This window comes from Lepus europaeus, chromosome 19 (genome assembly GCF_033115175.1).
Source record: "Lepus europaeus isolate LE1 chromosome 19, mLepTim1.pri, whole genome shotgun sequence".
Classification (NCBI taxonomy): domain Eukaryota; kingdom Metazoa; phylum Chordata; class Mammalia; order Lagomorpha; family Leporidae; genus Lepus; species Lepus europaeus.
Window position 1 is genome coordinate 11814778 of NC_084845.1, and position 18222 is coordinate 11832999.

Here is an 18222-nt window from a genome sequence, read left to right on the forward strand (position 1 = left end):
GGGGGGGGGGAACGGATGCAGAAGCGGGGCGCAGGGCTCCCCAAGGCTGAATCCCGCGGGCAGGCCTCACCCCTCCATTCGGTCAGAATGCGGCTCCCTCGCTGGGGTGGAAGCTGCAAGCACCCGCGGGCGCCCACTGTCCACGCGAGGCAGGAGGGTCTGGGCACGGAGTGAGCCCCGCCCCTCGGAGGGGCCCGGACCCGCACTGCGCCTCCCCCAAGGATCTGTCCCCCTTAAGGCTCTGCACTTGAGCAATCGGCCAAAGCTACGGCCTCAGGGGCTCCCAGGGGCCCCCGGCTCTGGCCCCTCCTGACCTCCTCTGGGCCGCTGCCCCCGCAAGGGCACCCTCCCACGCTCTTCCCTTAGAAAGTTCCAGACTCCTTCTTTCCTAAGGATCCCCCTCACCCACCCACCCACACCTTTAGGAGCCCAGGCCACAGGGCGCGTCCCCTTCAGAGGGTCCCAGGTTCCCAGCCCTGCTCCCGGCCCCCATACTCAGAACCTCAAGCCCAGCTTTTCCCTTCCTTATAATGAAGAGCTCAGCGCCTGCACCCACGTCCGCCCAGCCCGGCTCGGGTTCCAGGCTGGCCTACTCTGCTTCCAGCCCACTTCCTGCCGATGCACCTGCGAGACAGCCAGCAGACGGCGGCCCAGGTACTGGGTTCCTGCCACTCACAGGGAGACCCGGATGGACTGCCACTCACGGGGGAGACCCAGATGGAGTTTGGCCTGGCCTGGCCTGGCCCAGCCACGACTGTTAAGGCATTTGGGGAGTGAGCCTACAGATGGAGGATCTCTCGCTCGCCTGCTGTCTCTCTCGGTCTGTCCACCTTTCAGATACAAATAAAAAGTCTCAGAATCACAAGCCCCGCCCCCAGAGCGTCAGGCCCCGCCCCCGCCCCGTTCCCGCTGAGGTGTGCTCCTTCTCCCCCCCCCCCCCCCCCCCCCCCGCAGAACCTGGACGCAGCCCCGCACTGAGGATCCCAAGCCCACCCCGGCTGCCTTTTGCTGGGTGCCTGGGTCAGCCCGGCGCCCCTCCCCCGCGTCCGGCCCGAGCGCGCCGCCACGCTCACCGCCACCACGCTGACGCCGACTGCGGGGCCCCAGCGTCCGGAGCCCCCGGCCCCGAAGCCCCGCTCCGCGTCTCCTACCCGCGGCCGCAGCGCGCGCGGGGGCGCCGCCGACGCCTCCCTGCAGCCTGGGATCCGGGCAGCCTCCACGCTCGTTGCCAGGCAACCGCCTCCGGCTGCGGCGGCTTCCGGGGCCGGCGTGGTCCGCCCGCCCCCACGCCGCGAGTCCGCAGGGCCAGGCCCTCCCTGTCTGTGCCGTCCCTTGGACCCCCGATCTGACCGAGAACCCTCGGAACCCCCGACCCCACTCAAGCCTGCAGAGAAAACCGCTGCAAGGAGCTGCCTGCAGTGAGGGCGGGGAGACCCGAGGACGATGCTGAGGGGAAAGCGAAGACGTTCCGCACCGCACGAGCAGCGGACCCCTGGATCCAGCCATGCCTGAAGCCAGGGTCTCCGCCAGCACGTTCCTGTTCTGCACCTGAACCAAGCGAGGCCGATGTCCCCGCACCGACAGCCTGGGATGCTGAGGGCCTGGCCTCTTTCCACCCCTTCCCTGGGGCCCAACTCCCACAAAGAAGGCAAATGAGGTAGTGGCAGTGAGGACTTTATTTGAGGTGACAGCGGCTCCCACAGAAGGGGGCAGTGGGGTTCCAGTAACAATGACCAATCCAAGGAGACCCTGGCCCCGAACCCAGGGCCCCGGGAGGAAGCAGGGAAGCACTGAGTTCCCCGGGACCGAGGTCTCCGAAGGCACTCACTGTGTTCAAAAGGAGGTTTCATTGAGCTGCTTCTTGGGGGACGTGAGGGGTGCCCCGAGCCCCGTGGAGGGCCGAGGGGCTGGGGTCGGTGGCCGTCGGGTCTCTGGCCCGCTCCGCACCAGCTCCTGGCACCGCTCCACGAAGCTGCCTCCGGCTCGTCGCCGGGCCTCTGCCTGCGGGGGGCTGGGGCTCCCGCGGCGGCCCGACAGGGAGGTGCTGCTGGAAGCTGAGTGTAGGCTGGGGGCGGGAGGGCCGAGGCAGGTCACCAGGGGCAGCTGCACGCCCCCCACCCCCACCCAGGCCCCCCGGGCTCTGCCCGGTCCCCAGGCACCAGAGCGGAGGTGCAGCTACCTGGTGAGAGAGGCGCGGGGCGAGGGGCTGGGGAGGGAGCCCCGCGAGGAGGCCAGGGGGGCCAGCTCACACTGCTCCAGCTGCTCCATTAGCTCTTCCTCGGTCAGGCCACCCGCTAGAGGGCAAGGAGGGGGGTCAGGGGTCACAGGGCAAGGGGCAGAGGTCGCTCTGCACACATCAAGGGGTGGAAATGGTGAGAGGATAGAGATGGGCAGAGGTCGGACTCTGAGGGGGGTTGAGGAGCAGAGGGGTTGGAGGGTGAAGAGAGGGGCTGAGGGAGGCGGGGTGGGGAGTACCAGGGGCCTGGCCGAGCCCGTCCATGGCGGTGGTCAGGTCCCACATGGCCAGGCTGCCATTGGCCTGGCCGGTGAGCAGGTAGCGCCGCGGCCGCGAGCCGAGCCGCCGGGAGCCCTCGCACTCGAGCACGGTGAAGGCGGTGGTGGGCGAGCCGTCCACGGAGCGCACGGAGCACACCCTGGGGGCACAAGCGGGGCCGGTCACTCCGGCCACACTCACAGCCGTCACCCTGAGGGCTGCGGTTCCTGCCCCTCTGCAGGCCACCCCCAGTGTCTGGCGTGCCGGCCTCTGGGACATCCCGAGCGTCCCCCACCCGCAGTGCGTCCCAAGTGGGCCTCAGGGCCTTCCCACACGGCGGCTCTGCCCTGCTCCTGCAGGGTCCCGGCCTCCTCTCCACCTCCTGCACAGCCCCCACAGCAGCCGAATCTCAGCTCTTCCCCGCCTCTGAGAAGGCCCTGCCCACCTCAGCGGCCCCATCCCTGGCCTTCGCCTCCAGGTCGGCTCCGAGAGCCCCTGCGCTGGCCCCTGCCCTGTCTCCTCCTCCCCAGCCCTGCACCTGCTCTCCCTCAGCTGGGTTCTCCGCTCCTGCCTGCTTCCCCTGCTCACCACCTGCCCTCCGGCCTCCGAGAGCCTCCCCAGACCCTTCCCAGGCTGCAGCTCCTTACAGTGCCCCCCCATCAGCCCTCACCCCTGCCTGTGCCCCCCATCAGCTCTCACCCCTGCCTGTGCCCCCATCAGCTTTCACCCCTGCCTGTGCCCCCATCCCACCCTCACCCCTGCCTGTGCCCCTCCTGTCCTTACCATGCCTGTGCCCCCCATCAGCCCTCACCCCATCTGTGCCCCTCCCATCCCACCCTCACCCCTGCCTATGCCCCCATCCCACCCTCACCCCTGCCTGTGCCCCTCCTCCTGGCCTCTCCCCTGCCTGTGCCCCCCTCCCATCCTCACCCCTCCCTGTGCCCCTCCCACCCCACCTTCACCCCTGCCAGGGCCCCCCTCCTGTCCTCACCCCTGCCTGTGCCCCTCCTCCTGGCCTCTCACCTGCCTGTGACCCCCATCCCACCCTCACCCCTGCCTGTGCCCCCCAGTCAGGCTCCGACGTCCCCACCCCCAGGGCTCTGTGGTGTCCAGTGCAGGGCCCAGAGGTTTCCCCGCCTGCAGCCCCACACACACACATCACCACTCTGACAGCTCCAGCTCTCACACCATCAGGCCGCCCTCCCTCCCTCCCTCTCAGCCCTTGTCCCTGGGTGCCCCTTGGAGGCCCAGCTGGCAGCCGGCCTTCTCCCGGGACAGCCCCCTCCCGACGGCCCCCTCACCGCTGGCCCGTGGATGACAGGCGCACGAAGAGCTGGCTGGCGCTGGGCACCACTTTCTGCACGAACACCTGCTGGTCGTCCCGCTCGCCGTAGGGGCCTGGGCCAGGGGGCTGGGGTCAGGGCCGGCCGGGGTCCCTTGAGCCTCCCCCCGCCCCAACGAGGGGCCCATTCCCAGGGGGCCCGGGAGTGGCAAATCAGGGAAGCAGAGGAGTCGGCTGGCAGTAAATGGAGGTCGACGGAGGTCAGAGGGGGTCGGGGGCCAATGGGGGTGGGTGCAGAGGTGTCGGGGCAGGGGGCAGGGCCGGGGAGGCACCGATGTCGTTGCCAGCGCTGCAGCCGCCATGGCCGTCGGCCGATTCCAGAGCCAGGATCTTGAAGGAGGCGAGCGGGGTGGAGCCGGGCTGGGTGGAGATCATGCCCCGGAAGCGGGTCACGGACCACGTGCGCACGTGGTTGTTGTCTGCACAGACTGGGGAGCGCGGGGCGGTGGAGAGTCAGGCCCGGCCTGGCACCAGCCCCTCTGAATTCCTCCCCTTCTCTCCAGCTCTCTCCCCAGAACCCAAGTGGCCCAAGATTCTGGTGGTTCTGGTCCACAACTGGACCAGAGCCTGATCAGGCTAGCGCGTGAGGACAAGGACTCAGCCCCCTGAGCAGGCACGGCAGGCGCTCAATGAGTGCTTGCCGGACGGACGAGACCCCCCCAGGCCTCCCCGCACAGGCCAGCAAGCTCGCTCCCCTCTCACTTCTGCAGTGCCGTCGCGGCCCCGGCCCGCCCCCCGCCCCGCTGTGCGAGAGGGGCCCACCTGAGATGAGGTGCTTCTCGGACAGCATGATCCTGGTGACCGGGCTGCGGTGCACAGTGAAGGTCTGGAAGAGCTGGGGCCCCGAGCCCACCGTCTCGGGGTGCTGCACGATGACCCGCACGCCCCCGGAGCTCGTGCCGTAGGCGATCTCGATCCAGTTCCCGCTGTCGCCTGGAGGGAGGGCCTGCATTACGGAGAGGTGGACCCCAAGGCAGAGAGCGAGCGACAGCCACGCAACAGGGAGAGAGCGAGCTGGGAAGAAGGGAGAGAAGATGCGGGAGACGGAGGAGGGCACGAAAGGCACAGATCAGAGAGAGAGCGACGCAGAGATGGGAACTCAGACGGAAATAGCTAATGAGCGAGAACACGGGAAACAGGGACACACAGGAAGGACATCAGAGAGACAGAGACAGGCAGAGACCCAGGGATGGAACTGCAGAGAAACACGGAGAACAAGACAAGAAAATGGAACCCAGACGGCCCGAGGGACTCCCAGCCCTGGACTTTCTACCAGGGAAGAATTATAGTTTGCAACTCTCAGAAATTCGACGGAGGTTTCAACGCTGTGTGCAGCAGGCATAGGCGTGGGTTAGGGCAACACGTGGGAATGCGAACAGAGAGCGAGCCCAGGGCAGGCGGAGGTGGAGTCACGTGACCCGTGCCAAAACGCGCCCATGACGCCCACCCTGTAAGGTAACATGTTAGCCTGGAAACAGCGCACACGGTGGGGAGGAACAGGTGAGTGTAGGATAAGAGCCTCACACAGAGGAAAGGCCACGTGCCCTGAAGCTGGGGTCATCGGCAACTTTCGCCTCCTGGGAGACGTGAGCTCACACCCCTACCTCACACCCCACGGTCAAGGTAGAGATGGAAGAGACCCATGTGAGAAAGCTAAAGTGAGAAGCTTCTGGAAGAAAACACTGGGGAATACAGCCCGTGGGTAGGTGAGGACGTCTTAAGATTCAGAATGCACTAGTGACAAAAAATAAAAACAAACAACTGGGAGTGGGTAGTGGGCCTGGTGGTTAAGCACGGGTCAGCACCAGCATCCCCACGGGAGCTGCCTGGGTTTAGTGCCCGGCTCTGGCTCCTGACCCCAGCTTCCTCCTGGGAGGCAACAGCGAGGGCTCTGTAGTTGGGTCCCTGCCATTCACGCGGGAGACCTGGACTAAGTTCCCAGCTCCTGGACTCAGCCCCCGGGGGCCACTGGGGGCATTCGGGGAGTGAAGCAGCGGATGGGAGCTCTTTTTCTGCCTTTCAAATAACAAAACCAACCAACCAACCAAACCCACACGGACGAGTATTACGTTAAGCAGAAAACACCAGACGAAGGGCCACAGCCTTTGACTCCATTCACACGAAACACTCAGAACAGGCAAATCCACAGAACGTGACGGAGACCAGTGGTTCCCAGAGGCTGTCGGGAGCGGGGAAGGGGGGTGACTGCTAATGGGTAGGAGCTTCCCACGGGGGGGGGGGGGCGATAAGAATGTTCTGGAATTTGACAGTGGCGGTTGTTGTACAACTTTGTGAGTATACAAAAAGCCACTGAGCTGCATACTTTAAAAGTGTGAATGTTATGGCTTAGGAATTGAATCTCAAACAGAAACCGACCAAAAAACAACCAAAAACTCTTAAGTAAGAGATCACAGCTTTGTCCCCTGTAAAATGCACCTCTCCTGTGCTATGTGGACGTGCAAAAGTCATGCCCCCTAGCAGAGATGGGAAAGAAATACAAAGGGGGCCCCAGGAGCCCATGGTTCCCCTGCAGGAGTGCCTGGAACAGCTTGGACACAAGGCGCGCTCAGCGGGTGTTTGTTGAGCGACTACATGAGGGTTAGATCCTGCCCCCTCTGAGAAGGCCACACCCATGGGGGAGAAAGCTGCGGGCGGGGCGGGGCCAGGGCGGGGCTGCCAGCAGGGAGGGCAGTGGGGTCTTGGCTTACTGGTCTTGGGGGTGAGGTAGACGCTGAGGGCGGTGACCCCGTCCTCCGCCGGGTCGCGGTACAGCTCGCTGACCAGGAGGTCGTTGTCCTTCATGCGCAGGGGGAACTTCTGCACGTCTGGGAGGGCAGGGGGGTGTGGCAGGCTGGCTCAGGGTGCCCTCCCCGTGCCCTCCCCCTGCTGTTCCTGGGGGGTGGGGGCTGCTCACCCACGTAGTAGATGGAGCCGTTGTTGCAGCCCAGGAGGAGGAAGGAGCCGGCCGCGTCGTAGCTGGTGATGGGCTGCAGCTCCTGCACCTGCGGCGGGCGGGACAGGGCCCCTGGAGACACACCCTCCCCAGCCTGTCTCCAGATGTCCTCCCGTTCTCCTGCGACCCCTGGGCATGGGTGGCTCTGTCCCTGTGCCCCGAGTCTCTCCTCCACGCTGTATTTCTGGCCTCTCTGAGGCTCCTCGGGTCGCCATCACACTCATCCCCCCCCCCCCCCCCGGTTCTGGCCCACTGCTGTGTTCTCGGGCTCTCTCCCCAGGGAGGGCACAGGAAGGAACCCGTGCCCCCGGTCCCCGCAGGGCAGAGCCTTGGAAGCGGGGGCAGCCAGGCTAGCGGAGGCCGACCTGCCAGTGCTTAGTGACAGCGTTCCACACCCCGATGCGCCCTGTGTGGCTCGTGGCGATGAGCTGGTTCCCCACAAAGAACAAGGCCTCCACTGGCACCCCTAGATGGAAGACCCCTGCGGAGGGCAAGAGGGCTCAGCGGGCGTGCCTGCTGGGGCGGGGTGGGGGATGGGGAGGCAGGAGGGAGGAGACTGGGGCAGGAAGAACTCCAGGGACCAGAGGAGCCGCCAGCTCTGAGGGTCCCTCGGGAGAGGACTCCAACAGGCAGATCTGTCCTGCAAGCCGGAGACTCCTCATGGAGGCAGACCTGGGTTCTCCTGGGCTCTGTGGCTCTGCCAGCTCAGAGCGCTCCGGCAAGGCGGGGACCTGACAAAGCAGGGGGGCCTGGCGGAGGTGGGAACTGCGTGTGGGTTTGCGGGTGGGTTTCCCACGCAGCTCAGGCGTGCTAACGGCCGGAACACCCTGAGGAGCCTGAGGTCTAAGGCGGCAGAGGACTGGTGCACAGGCCACGGGAGTCTGAGGGGAAGAAGGTTCTGGAAAAGGCCTGGGGCCGTACCTATCTCCGAGCCACCGCCTTCTGCCTGCAGGGCCCACAGCAGGATCTCGCCGCCCGTGGCTGCGGCCACCATCTTGTCGTGTTCGCCCAAGGCGCCGCCGGGCACGCGGGCTGTGAGCGCCAGGCGCTCGATGGGCCAGTCCAGGCGGGGGCTGGAGAACACCAGCTGCCAGCCAGAGGCTTCCTTCAGCCTGCAGAATGGGGGACGCCGTCACCCCCGCCCTCACGCCCGCCCTGTCCACGGGGCTCAGACCTCCTGGCCCCTCCCCGAGCACCTGTAGCAGACAAGGAACTGGGTATAGGCCACAGCGATCCAGTTGTGGTGTCCGCAGACCAGCCGTACCATCCCCGGCTCCTCGGGTTGCCCTTAGGGGGAAGAGCAGGGGTGAGGGCAGGGTCACGGGGCCCCGCAGGCTGCCCGGACGCCAAGGCCAGGCACCTACCTGATGGAGAGGGAGGGGCCCTCTCATCCAGCATCCGGCCCAGCAGCCCCGCGTTGCCCAGGTTAGGGGGCATCGTGTTGCTCCGGCGAACAGGAGCTGGGCGCCCTCCTACCTGCTGGGGTCCCACCAGGCTGTGCCGGCTCCTCCGCTTCACCGGAAACACTGGTGGGGAGAAGGGGCGGGTAGCAACCATTGTAATCACGTTTGTCATTTAGCAAGCACTTTGGAAATGACACACGCTGCTCCCCACGTGGTGTGCGGGGGACATGGCGCGCAATGACATCAGGTCACACAGCGACCTGGAGCCCCTGGAGCCCACTGTGCAGCAGGTGGGAGCCGGCTCCCCCGGCAGGCACCAGCACGTGGCCAGTCCACCAGCACTCTGTGGCTGGGTTTCATTTTCGTGTTAACTTTATGGTGGAAAAGTAGTGGTGCTAGAAAGCTTCTGCGGAGGGACTGGAATCCTAGCACAGCGGGTGAAGCCGCCGCCTGCACTACCGACACCCCATATGGGTGCCAGTTTGAGTCCCAGCTGCTCTGCTTCTGATCCAGCTCCCTGCTAATGCACCTGGGAAAGCAGCGGAAGATGGCCCAAGTGTTTGGGCCCCTGCACCCATGTGGGAGACCTGGATGAAGCTCCTGGCTCCTGGCTTCCGCCTGGCCCAGCCCCTAGCCATTAAGACTATTTGGGGAGTGAATCAGCAGATGGAAGATCCCTCTCTCTCTCCCTTCTCTGTGTAACTCTTTCAAATAAATAAAAATAAAAATTAACAAAGAGAAAGACTCTTTCGAAAGTGAAGTAAATGGGGAAAGAACAGTGCAGGTCTTTATCAGGCAAGCTCATGCAGGTGGTACGTAACAAGTGAGGTTACGGAACAAGTTCTAGCTTAAATTCCCCCAGTCTGCTTCTCCCACCAATCAGCAAAGCCTACAGTCCCCATGCTTCCCGTGGCCAGCAGTGGGCTGGCTGCTGCAGGCTCTCATGGAGATTATCAACAACAACTTCAATATTTCCTCTCCCTGCATAGGATGTAGTTCATCCACAGCCTCCCCCTTGGACTACAACTCCCAGTGGGCTCTGGGGCATGCTTCTGCACCTCAAGGAGACCCAACTGGCCCCACTGCCTCGTGGGAAATGCTGTTCCCCACCTTCTTCCCAAGCATCTCAGATAGACCTACAACCATCATGTCCCTGGGCTCACCGCGCAGGCACCGGAGGGCTGCAGCCTCATGGGAAATGCAGTCTCCCGCCACCTCCCTCCCCTCAGCCCCTGGGAGTGCCCACCTGGTGGGGGCAGGTAACCATTGAAGAGGACATTTCCACAGGAAGATCGATCCAACTCCTCCCGCAGCTGCAGGCGTCGAACTGCGACAGGAGGACTCAAAGGCTCGGACCTGGGGGCACGGAGGCAGGCACCTGCCCGCCGCCCGCCTCCCGCCTCCCACCTCTCTCCGCCAGCCACCACCACTGCCCTCAGACCCAGGGCCACCTCCAGGCCAGACCCAGGGCCAACCCAACCCTTTTTCAGGAGAGAGGGGGAAGAGGGCAGGGGGTAGAGAGCTGGCTTTCCACGCAGGGCGGGTGCTCGTCGGGGGGCCCCACTTACCCAGAGGAGTGAGCCCATAGAACTGGGCTTCGTGGAGGAGGCTGGAACCATGGACACCCCTAGGCAGTAGAATTGACCGGGGTCAGGCTCTGGGGCATGGGAGTGGGTACAGACGCAGCCGATTTTGACGGGCTCAGGATCCCCATTTGTGATGACGTGGGTGGGGTGATGCCATGGACATACAGTTTTAACGCGGCCAAGCTCTGAGTAAGTCTAACAGAACGGCGCTTAAGCACACATCGGAGGGAGGGAAGAGTCCCCTCGGGGAGGAGGTAGGGACACCCACTCCCCTTCATCCAAGCCCACCTAGGGTCCAACTCTTTGGTGCGCAGGAAGTTGAGAATGGGGGCGAAGACGGTGGGGTCCCTGTCGATGAAGATCTGTGAGAAAGCAGGGGGATGGGTAGAGGGTGGAGGGGCCAAGAGCCCGGCTGAGCAGGGGGTCCGGTCGCGCCTCCCTCCCGCCGCCCCACCTCGGCTCCCGCCCTACTCACCGCTCCGGTCTCGTCTTTCAGCGTGGAGATGCGTCCGCTCAGAAGACTGTGGGGAGGGGGCACACAGCCGGCGTCACGGCCGGGTAGGGGGTGGGGGGCGAGAATGAGGGCGCCCACATCCTCCCCACCCGATTCCCCGCCCCCGTCCCCAACTCGCTCTCCCGATCACCTGGAGAAGAAGGAGTCTGGGATCCAGGTGAGAGTCTGGCGAGAGGTACTGAACCTGCGCGGTCGAGGCCGGCGGACGCACGAGCCGTGGGAGAGAGGGTGAGGAAGGCGGCCCCTCAGCAGGATCCCGTGCGTTTCCCCCACCCCCGGCGTCTTCCCGGGTTCTCCCGCCTCTGGCAGGGGGGCGGAGCAGCCCTTGATGGACAGGGATTCCCCCGGGGAGAGGCGGGTACTCCCGCTCGCTTCCCGCCCCCTAGGGTAGGGCCTCCGGAATCTTCCACACTCACCTCTTGCCCCCCACATTCAGATGAATCACTTCCCCGGGAGGACCCCGACCCGGGACCCCCTCCGCTGCAGCCGCCGCCGCAGCCATGGTCCCCGGGCGAGCCAGCCGGCCTGCACTCACTTCCGGGTGTGCACGTAGACCCCGCCCCCGCAACGTGCTCATTGGGTCGGAGACCCCAAGAGCCACCAATGATTGGGCAGAACTCTCGCCCGTCAAAATTCGATTCTCCGCCTCCTTAAAGAGCCGCGCCTTTCCTGCGCTGGACGGGGCGGGCCCCGCGGCTCCTTTGGGGAAGTTTGAGTACGTCCTGGGCCCTGCGGGGTTCCCCTTTTAGGTATGGCATCTGGCTGCTTCGTCGACAAACATCCTGAAATAAGTTTACATCCTGAAATAAGTCCACACCAGGGGTACATCTAGCAGTTCTGGGCAGCCACGCCCCCCACCCTCCCTCTAGTCGTCCCTGGAGAGCCCAGGAAAGGTGGACAAACCAGCACAGACCGTCAAAGCCAAAAGGTTTATTACAGGTACGTAGTGTGCGCCCGCCACACTGCCCACACCCCTGGGCCCCAGCGGCTCCTCCAGGCGGCCCTGGGGGGTGCCCAGAGCCGGCCCCCCCACTGCCCACGGAGGTGCTCCAGCCAGAAGCATGCAGGGGAGGGCTTCCCCTCCCCCCTCCCCTCGAGAGGTGGCATTTACAACTGGGGAGGCGGGGAGGGAGACAGGGTTGAGCTTTGACGCCCCTCCCGTTAAAAGCCTTCGCGGATGCGGGGGGGGGGGGCGGGGGGGAGGAGGAAGTCGACATTTTGCAAAAATAAACTAAGTCGGGAATTAACCACATGGCTCTGAGGCGGCGGAGTGCAGAGGCTAGGGCCCCTCCACGCCCCCTCCCAGACAGAGATCAAGGCAGCATTGGAAGTGAGGTAAAGGCGGGGAGGAGGTGTCCCCTCCCCACCCCCTAGCACCCTGGATGGCCCAGGGGACCTCACCAGCGCCCCCGTGCCCATCCCTAGGGCGGAGAGGGGACAGGAATGACCGCCCCCACCACCCCGACTTCTTGGGGCAGGATCTGCGGATGGGGCAGGGGGCTTGGCTCAACTGGCCTCCTGCCCGCCCCCACCAAGCTCAGTTATTGCATAAAAAATAATGGAGCCCCAGCACCGGGGGTGGGGGTGGCGAGCAGGAAGGGGGCCGATCAGTCGACCACTTCTTGGGGTGCAGGAGAAGCCCCTCCTTCCCAGTGCCCGTCATGGCGCGTCCGCAGTGATGGAACGAGGGGCTCCGGCCCCCGCGGAGGAGAAAGTGTCTTTGTGCCCACAGTGCTGAGAGGAGGGGCGAGGAGACGGGTGTGGACCCGGGCAGGGGAGTCAGGTCACTTCCGGCGCCCACTGGCCCTGCGCTCCCCGCCTTCCCGCTTGGGGTTGCCCTCGTCGGTGGACGACGTGGTGGGCAGCGTCTGGCCCCAGCGGGCGATCTCGGCGTGTTCCGCCACGGAGGCGGCCACAGCCTCCAGCCAGCCACTCATCTCCTCCTGCGGGAAGAAACAGGGCACCGAGTCTATATTTGGACGAGTGGAGCTCGAGGAACAGGGCATTGTGGAACGAGCCCGCCCTCTGCGAAGCTGTGTTTTCTCATCTCTTAAATCCCAGTAGGGAGGAGAGGGACACGACAAGGTGGCACTGAGTGACACAGCACACAGGTGCCAGGCTCGGTCCCCACCATTCACGTGGCTGTATTCCCGTGAACCTGTGCGGCGGGATTCCTGGGACGGAGCTAAACCGCACACTCCACCCATAGCGGCGGATCCCTCCAGAACACTGCCGTGTGCCAGGTCCTGTGCCGCGTGCCCTGAAGGTGCCTGCTCTGTGAATTCTCACAATGACCCTACGAGGGGAATCTGCCTTCACCTCCATTTCACAAGTAACGAAGAGGTGCCAGGGAACAAGACCTACTGCAGGCCTCTGGGAGTGCTGAATGAGATAATGAGGTTATCTGTGGCTCCACAGCTCTTCAACACTCCTCCCCTGACCTCACCCTTTAGCTGCTGGCGTCATTCAAGTCCTGTCCCGTCACCTGCTCCTGCCTTTCTCCCCACCCCAAGCCAGGGCCCTCCCTCTGCAGCCCTGAGAGCCTGGGGCTGTGTGTTTCCCTCCCTCTGCGCCAGGAGCCAGCCACGAAGGCGAGGGCCCGCATCTCACCTCGTCTTTAGCTTGGAGCAAAAACTCGCTGCCGTCCTGGGTCCTGCAGGAAGGACACACAGGACTTGGGGGATCTGCGGAAGAGGCCAGCCTGCCCACCCCCCAACTGTCTTCCAGGAGCTGGGGCCTTGGGTCCCTCCCTCCCGCGCGCGCCCGGGCTCACTGGAGCTTGAAGACATGCTTCTTCTTCTTGTAGTCGCTGGCCACCTCGCTGGTGGCCTTGTGCAGGCTGAGCAGGGGCTCCCCGCCGTGTGTCCCCCCCGAGGCCGGGCCCTTGGCGTCCTTGTAGAAGCCCAGCTCCCCTTTGCTGAGCACGCAGTACAGGCTTACCCACGACCTGGAAGAACCGCGGCACTCCGCCTGGGGACTCCTGGCCTGAGCCCGCCTCCCAGACGCCCACGGCAGGCTGCTTCTGAGCTCACAGCGTCTCCGCCTGGAGCACCAAGCCCTTCCCCAGGCTGGTCCCTCCTGGGGTTGCCCCCCATCAGCCCTCCCCAAGGACTTGAACCGTCTCCTCCACAAACCTCTGCTCCATCCATTCCCCCTGCTCCTCACCCTCATGGAGTCCTCGTGATCCAGTGAGGAGGAGAGCCTGTCCAGGAGGAACCCCCGGAGCAAAGGACCCTGGGGCCCCTAGGCACAGGAGGAAGGACCCCTCCAGACCCCCGACAGGATGGGAACCCGCCCTGCCCTCTCGGCCTCTGGGCCTCGGCCCTGCCCCCTTGCTGGCCGGGGCTCCACCACTCAACAGACTCTGCCTCCCGGCTGGACAAGCAAGTGGATAGCCAGGAGCTGGACTCCAAGAGTCAGCATCACCGTGACGTCCTCCTCTGGAAACCTGTGTGAGATGCCTCCCCTTCCACTTAGCCCTCGAAGTGTGGGCTAAGCCCCCTTTCACACCCTCTCCCTACCCGAAATTTGAGGGCGGACCCCCCCACACCGGTTTGATCCCTTGAGGCTCCACCTCACATGCCACTGGAACCCGCTGGACTCCACTGTGGGTGGCCATTTAGCTCCTGCGTTGGCTGCTCTAAGACTGGGCCCTAATTTATTCACTTAATAACTGTGTAAGCTCCACCCACTCGGCACCAACCTTAGGCCCCGCCCCTCCTGTCCACCAGTTGGCATCTGATGTTTAGCCCTGCCCCTCCCCTGGCTCCACCCCCACCGGTTGGTCGTCTCGAAGTTGAGCCCTACCCCTTCCTCACAACCTCCTATTCACTCATTGGACACTCAGCCTGGGCCCCGCCTTCCAGAACCCCGCCCCCACGCTCACCGGTTCGACGACTTGCGGTTAGCGTCGAGCTCGCGCTTGCGCAGCAGGAAGCCCTCGTGCTGCACAGTGTGAGTGGGCGGAGGCGGAGGCGCGGGGGCGGAGCCGCCCTGGGCCGGGGCGGAGCGCGAGCGCCGGCTTCCCCCGCCCTCACCACCCTCGCGAGGCCGCGGCCGCCGTCGCGGCTTGGGCCGGTCCCGCGCCCGCGGCCGGTCCGGCCGAGGTGTCCGCTCGGGCGGCTCAAGCCCGTTGGGCAGGCGGCCGGGGGGAAGCTCGCGAGGCTGAGGCAGCGCCGGCTGTGTGAAGGGAGGGGGAAGAGGAGTGCTGTCCATGGTGGGGGGAGCGGCGGCCATCTGCCTGGGGGAGCCCGTGGGTCTGGGGTCCCATCCGTCTGCGGGGCTGGCTTCTTGGAGGCGAGTGTGGAAGGGATTAGGAGCCCCAGGAGCCTTGGGAGGGAGCCTGCCAGGACTGGCCTGGAGTCCCTCTCACTGTGGGAGGAGGGGGCTAGACCTGTGGAGGTGGGGGTGCAGGCAGGTGCCCCATTGTCCTGGGGGTAATCTGTGTATGTGGCTGGCTCTGAGGAAGTAGGGAGTCGAGTGAGTGTGTGTAGGGTAGGTGGGGATCTCTCGGGCCCACTGCTCCACCTTTCTGTGGGAGTTTTTGAGTTGGGGGCTGTCTGGGAACCCCTCAGGAACCCATGCTGTCTTCGCAGGGTCCACACAGGGGAGGAGCGCCCAGGGCTAGGCACTGGGTGTTTCTGAGATCCTGATTCCTGTTCTTAGGGGAGGGGTCCCCAACTCCCACCCATCCGAGGCTCAGCTTACCCCCGCAGGGAGCCCTGGGCCGGCCTCTTTCTCCTGCAGCTGCTCCACGATGTCAGCCAGAGTGGCCTTCCTGGGGGAGGGGGTACAGAAAAGCCCAGTGCACCTGGGGTCAGTTTTGCCTTCTCCCAGAGATCCCAAACAGCAGGCCCCGTCCTTGACTGTGGGCCTCTCAGATTGGAGCCTCAGGCTCTACAGGTGTTCCGGAGTTTTCCCCAGCACAAACGTGGAGATGCAAGCCACGCCCTGGTGCCTCGGGGCTCACCGGAGCCCCGCCCCGTCCCTGAGGTCCTGGGCCCCCAGAACTTCCCGCATCCCAGCCCAAGGCCACGTCCCCTACTGGACGGTGAGCCCCGTGAAGGCAGCGCTGGGACCAGTTAGGTCACCACCCTCCCCTGCACACGCCTGGCACAGGATGGGTGCTCAGCGCATGCCCGATAAACAGGAACATTTAAGAGGGTCGCGAATTCACTGTCTCGTGACAAATGCCTCCTACGGGGGGGCACAGCTGACAGCCCACTCTGCAGAACTGTGTTCTCAAAGCTGGGAGCTCCCGTCCGTGCCCTACCAGGCCCAGTGACACCTGAGTGACAACCTGTCCATACAGTGGGCATGACCACCTTGATGGGGCTGTTGGCACTGAGGGGGTGATGGTTCTACCATCGGCCCAGTGGGGAAACTGAGCTACGGAGCCCTCTCTAGGTCAGCTCTGGGACAACCGGCGCATCTCGGCTCTTTCAGCCCCAGTTTACACCTTTGCAAAATGGGTAGGAGGCAGGTATCGCCCTCCCCAGGCAGTTCCGAGCCTAAGTTCCCTCTCCTGGACCTCCATCCCCCTCCTCACCCCTTGGCCAGGTCTCCCCTGGTGGGCATCTCCTGCTCGCTGGACTCCTGCCGCTCCAAGCGCCGCTCCCGCCGCTCGCGCCGCCGCTCCATCTGCTCGTAGCGGCCCAGGGTGAGGCTGTGTGCCGCCTCGTGCTCCGCCGTCTCCTGCCGCTCCGGCCGCCGCCTCCGCGTGGCCTCCTCGGAGGGATCGACCGACTCCTGCCGCTCCGGCCGCCGCCGCCTGGGCAGCTCCTCCGCGCGGTCCGCGGATTCCTGGCGCTCGGGCCGTGGCCGGACCTGCTCCGCCGCCGCAGGGGTCCCCGGGGTCTCGGCCGCGTCCTCCGGAGCTGCCGGCGGGGCCGTGGTCTCCGCCCTGCCCGCGACCTCGGGCAGCCGGTCGATGCGCGGCTGGAGGCGCTCGGGCTTGAGCTCCTGGCGCACGTACCCGACCCGGGTCCGCACCTCGGCCGACAACGTGTCCGAAGCCCGGCGGGCCAGGGGCTCCAAGCCCCTGTCGTAGCCCGCGGGCCGCAGCAGGGGCGCCGCCTTGGCCGCCAGTTCCGTGGGGTCCCCGAAGAACTTGCGCCCCAGCAGGGGAGTGGGCGGCTGCTTGCTCTGTTCCGCTTTGAGTTTCTCGATCTGGGGATGGAGGGGCCAGGGGCAGGTTGCAGGCAGGGGTGGGAAGGTGGCTCCGTTTATCGACCCTGGAAAACCCAACTTCCGGGGCCTGTGCCCACACCGCACCCTCTGCCCAGCACTCCAGTCTGACTCCCTCCGGTCGGCACCCGTGTGAGACTCCGGGAACCATGTCTTCCTCCAGGTGCCTTCCCAACCCCCACTTCCTCCCTCCTCCCCGGCCCCAGCCTCAGGCCTTCATTGCAATGGCCTCTTCACCTCGTTGGCCCAGTCTCAGCTCAGACGCCCGCAGGCGGGGACAAGTGCTCTGGGTCCCCCCAGCCCCCCAGTGCTGCCCCATCCCTCCCTGTCCTGCCCCAGCACATCCCAGCCGCCCTGGGCCATCACTGTTGGTGACAGGCCCACCCCACCCCCACCCTCTCCAAGGTGTCTCAGCCCTCACTCCACACAGCCTGCAGGTGCCCATCCCACACAGGGAGATGGGTGTGGGGGCCGAGGAGGGAGAAGGGGCAGGGTGCAGGTGCTGACCGTGGTCAGGCGCCGCAGGGAGCTGAACCTCTCCTCCCAGGCGGCGGCCGCTTTGCGGAAGGCCTCGTGTCTCCGGATCAGCTGCTCCACCTCGTCCACGCTGCTGCCCAGCTCCCAGCTCTGCAGCAGTGGCTCCTGGGCTGTCAGCCAGGCATCGGCGACCACGGCCTCCTGAGCGAACTGGTGCACCTCCAGCACTGGGGGAGGCACGCGGGGTGAGGGCGCTGGGGGCCCCCCGCCTGGGGCAGTGGCTCTCTGCCCTGGCCTTCCACACCACCCGGCCTCCCCCAGGCCAGCCCTGGCCACCTAGCGGCCTGCCTCCAGGGATTCAATGACGAGGCCTCGTCTGCCCTCCTAGCCCTTGTATTTGCCTTTGGGGGATTCACGTGCAGTGTGCAAAGCATGCCTGAGCCGCCCTGCAGACCTTGGCCAGTACGCAGGAGCAGAGTGCGGCCCTGTGCCCCTGCCCCACGTGTCTGGGCCCTACTCACTCTGCTGCAGCCACTCCCAGTGGCGGTCCCACTTGTCCGACACCTCCTCCTTCCTGGTTCCCAGCTTGTCCAGCTGCGCCTGGATCTGGGGTGATGGGTGGGTGGGAGGGGCATCAGGGGGGGCTCCCACAATATGCCTGGGAGGCGGAGGGGACCCCAGAGCCCCTCGCACCTCGTCAGCCACGGCACTCTTGTTGAGCAACAGGGAGCGCCCCAGTTCCTGGCAGGCGGTCAGCTCGGGCACCCGCGCCTCCAGCTCGGCCTTCAGGCCCTGGTGGTAGTTCATGAGCACCTCCACGGACGACACGTCCCTGCAGCGGGCGGAGGGCAGGGGTCTGAGCACAGGCGGCCTCCCTCCGCCCTCCCTGGACACGTGGCACCTGGCCAGGCCAGAGCTCTGTGGCTGGCGGCCTGCACCGCTCACCACACCTGCCCCCAGGAGCAGGTTCTAAGGTCCAAGGCTCCTCCCCACGGATCTGAGGACTTCAGGTTTCCGGGGTGCCAACGTTGTGTGCTACTGTGACTTGAACCTTCCAGGCTTTCAAGGTCAATGCTTGAAGCTTTCTGTGACTAGGCTTTTTTTTTTTTTTTTTTTTTTATAAGATGTATTTATTTGAGAGGCAGAGTTAGAGGGAGAGGGAAAAAGAGAGAGAAAGGTCTTCCATCCGCTGGTTCACTCCCCAAATGGCTGCAACGGCCAGAGCTGGGCCAACCTGAAGCTGGGAGCCAGGAGCTTCCCTCACGGG

The 18222-nt window shown here is 65.2% G+C and overlaps 2 protein-coding genes across 2 annotated transcripts in view; both read right to left on the bottom strand.

Annotated features, from left to right (window-relative positions):
* Positions 1-1666: 1666 nt before the first annotated feature.
* On the bottom strand, positions 1667-10827 carry SHKBP1 (SH3KBP1 binding protein 1). The gene is made up of 18 exons (XM_062177073.1): positions 10709-10827; positions 10423-10476; positions 10254-10299; positions 10067-10140; positions 9761-9819; positions 9439-9519; positions 8154-8315; positions 7986-8076; positions 7711-7901; positions 7155-7270; positions 6751-6838; positions 6545-6661; positions 4599-4769; positions 4109-4264; positions 3796-3892; positions 2476-2654; positions 2180-2294; positions 1667-2065 (listed from the first exon to the last, which is right to left on the bottom strand). Exons 1-18 carry the CDS (start codon positions 10792-10794, stop codon positions 1834-1836), a joined length of 2115 nt encoding a protein of 704 aa, XP_062033057.1. The 5' UTR covers positions 10795-10827; the 3' UTR covers positions 1667-1833.
* Positions 10828-11942: 1115 nt separating this feature from the next.
* The window catches only part of SPTBN4 (spectrin beta, non-erythrocytic 4), a 72828-nt gene continuing 66548 nt past the window's right edge, over positions 11943-18222 (bottom strand). The window contains exons 27-35 of the mRNA XM_062176479.1: positions 17649-17787; positions 17477-17561; positions 16986-17182; positions 15841-16460; positions 15000-15069; positions 14179-14471; positions 13066-13239; positions 12903-12945; positions 11943-12235 (exon numbers count right to left, since the gene is read on the bottom strand). Of these exons, the coding sequence (XP_062032463.1) occupies positions 12077-12235; positions 12903-12945; positions 13066-13239; positions 14179-14471; positions 15000-15069; positions 15841-16460; positions 16986-17182; positions 17477-17561; positions 17649-17787 (1780 nt within the window). The 3' untranslated portion in view covers positions 11943-12076. The remainder of the gene's footprint in view (positions 12236-12902; positions 12946-13065; positions 13240-14178; positions 14472-14999; positions 15070-15840; positions 16461-16985; positions 17183-17476; positions 17562-17648; positions 17788-18222) is intronic.

Bases quoted from the DNA above. Each gene is read 5' to 3' on its own strand.
- SHKBP1 (XM_062177073.1), bottom strand. From the start codon at position 10,794: ATGGCTGCGGCGGCGGCTGCAGCGGAGGGGGTCCCGGGTCGGGGTCCT. The intron at 10,141-10,253 runs GTGAGTAGGGCG...GCTTTCTCACAG, and splicing joins TGAAAGACGAGACCGGAGCG to ATCTTCATCGACAGGGACCC. The intron at 6,662-6,750 runs GTGAGCAGCCCC...CTGCCCTCCCAG, and splicing joins CGGCTCCATCTACTACGTGG to ACGTGCAGAAGTTCCCCCTG.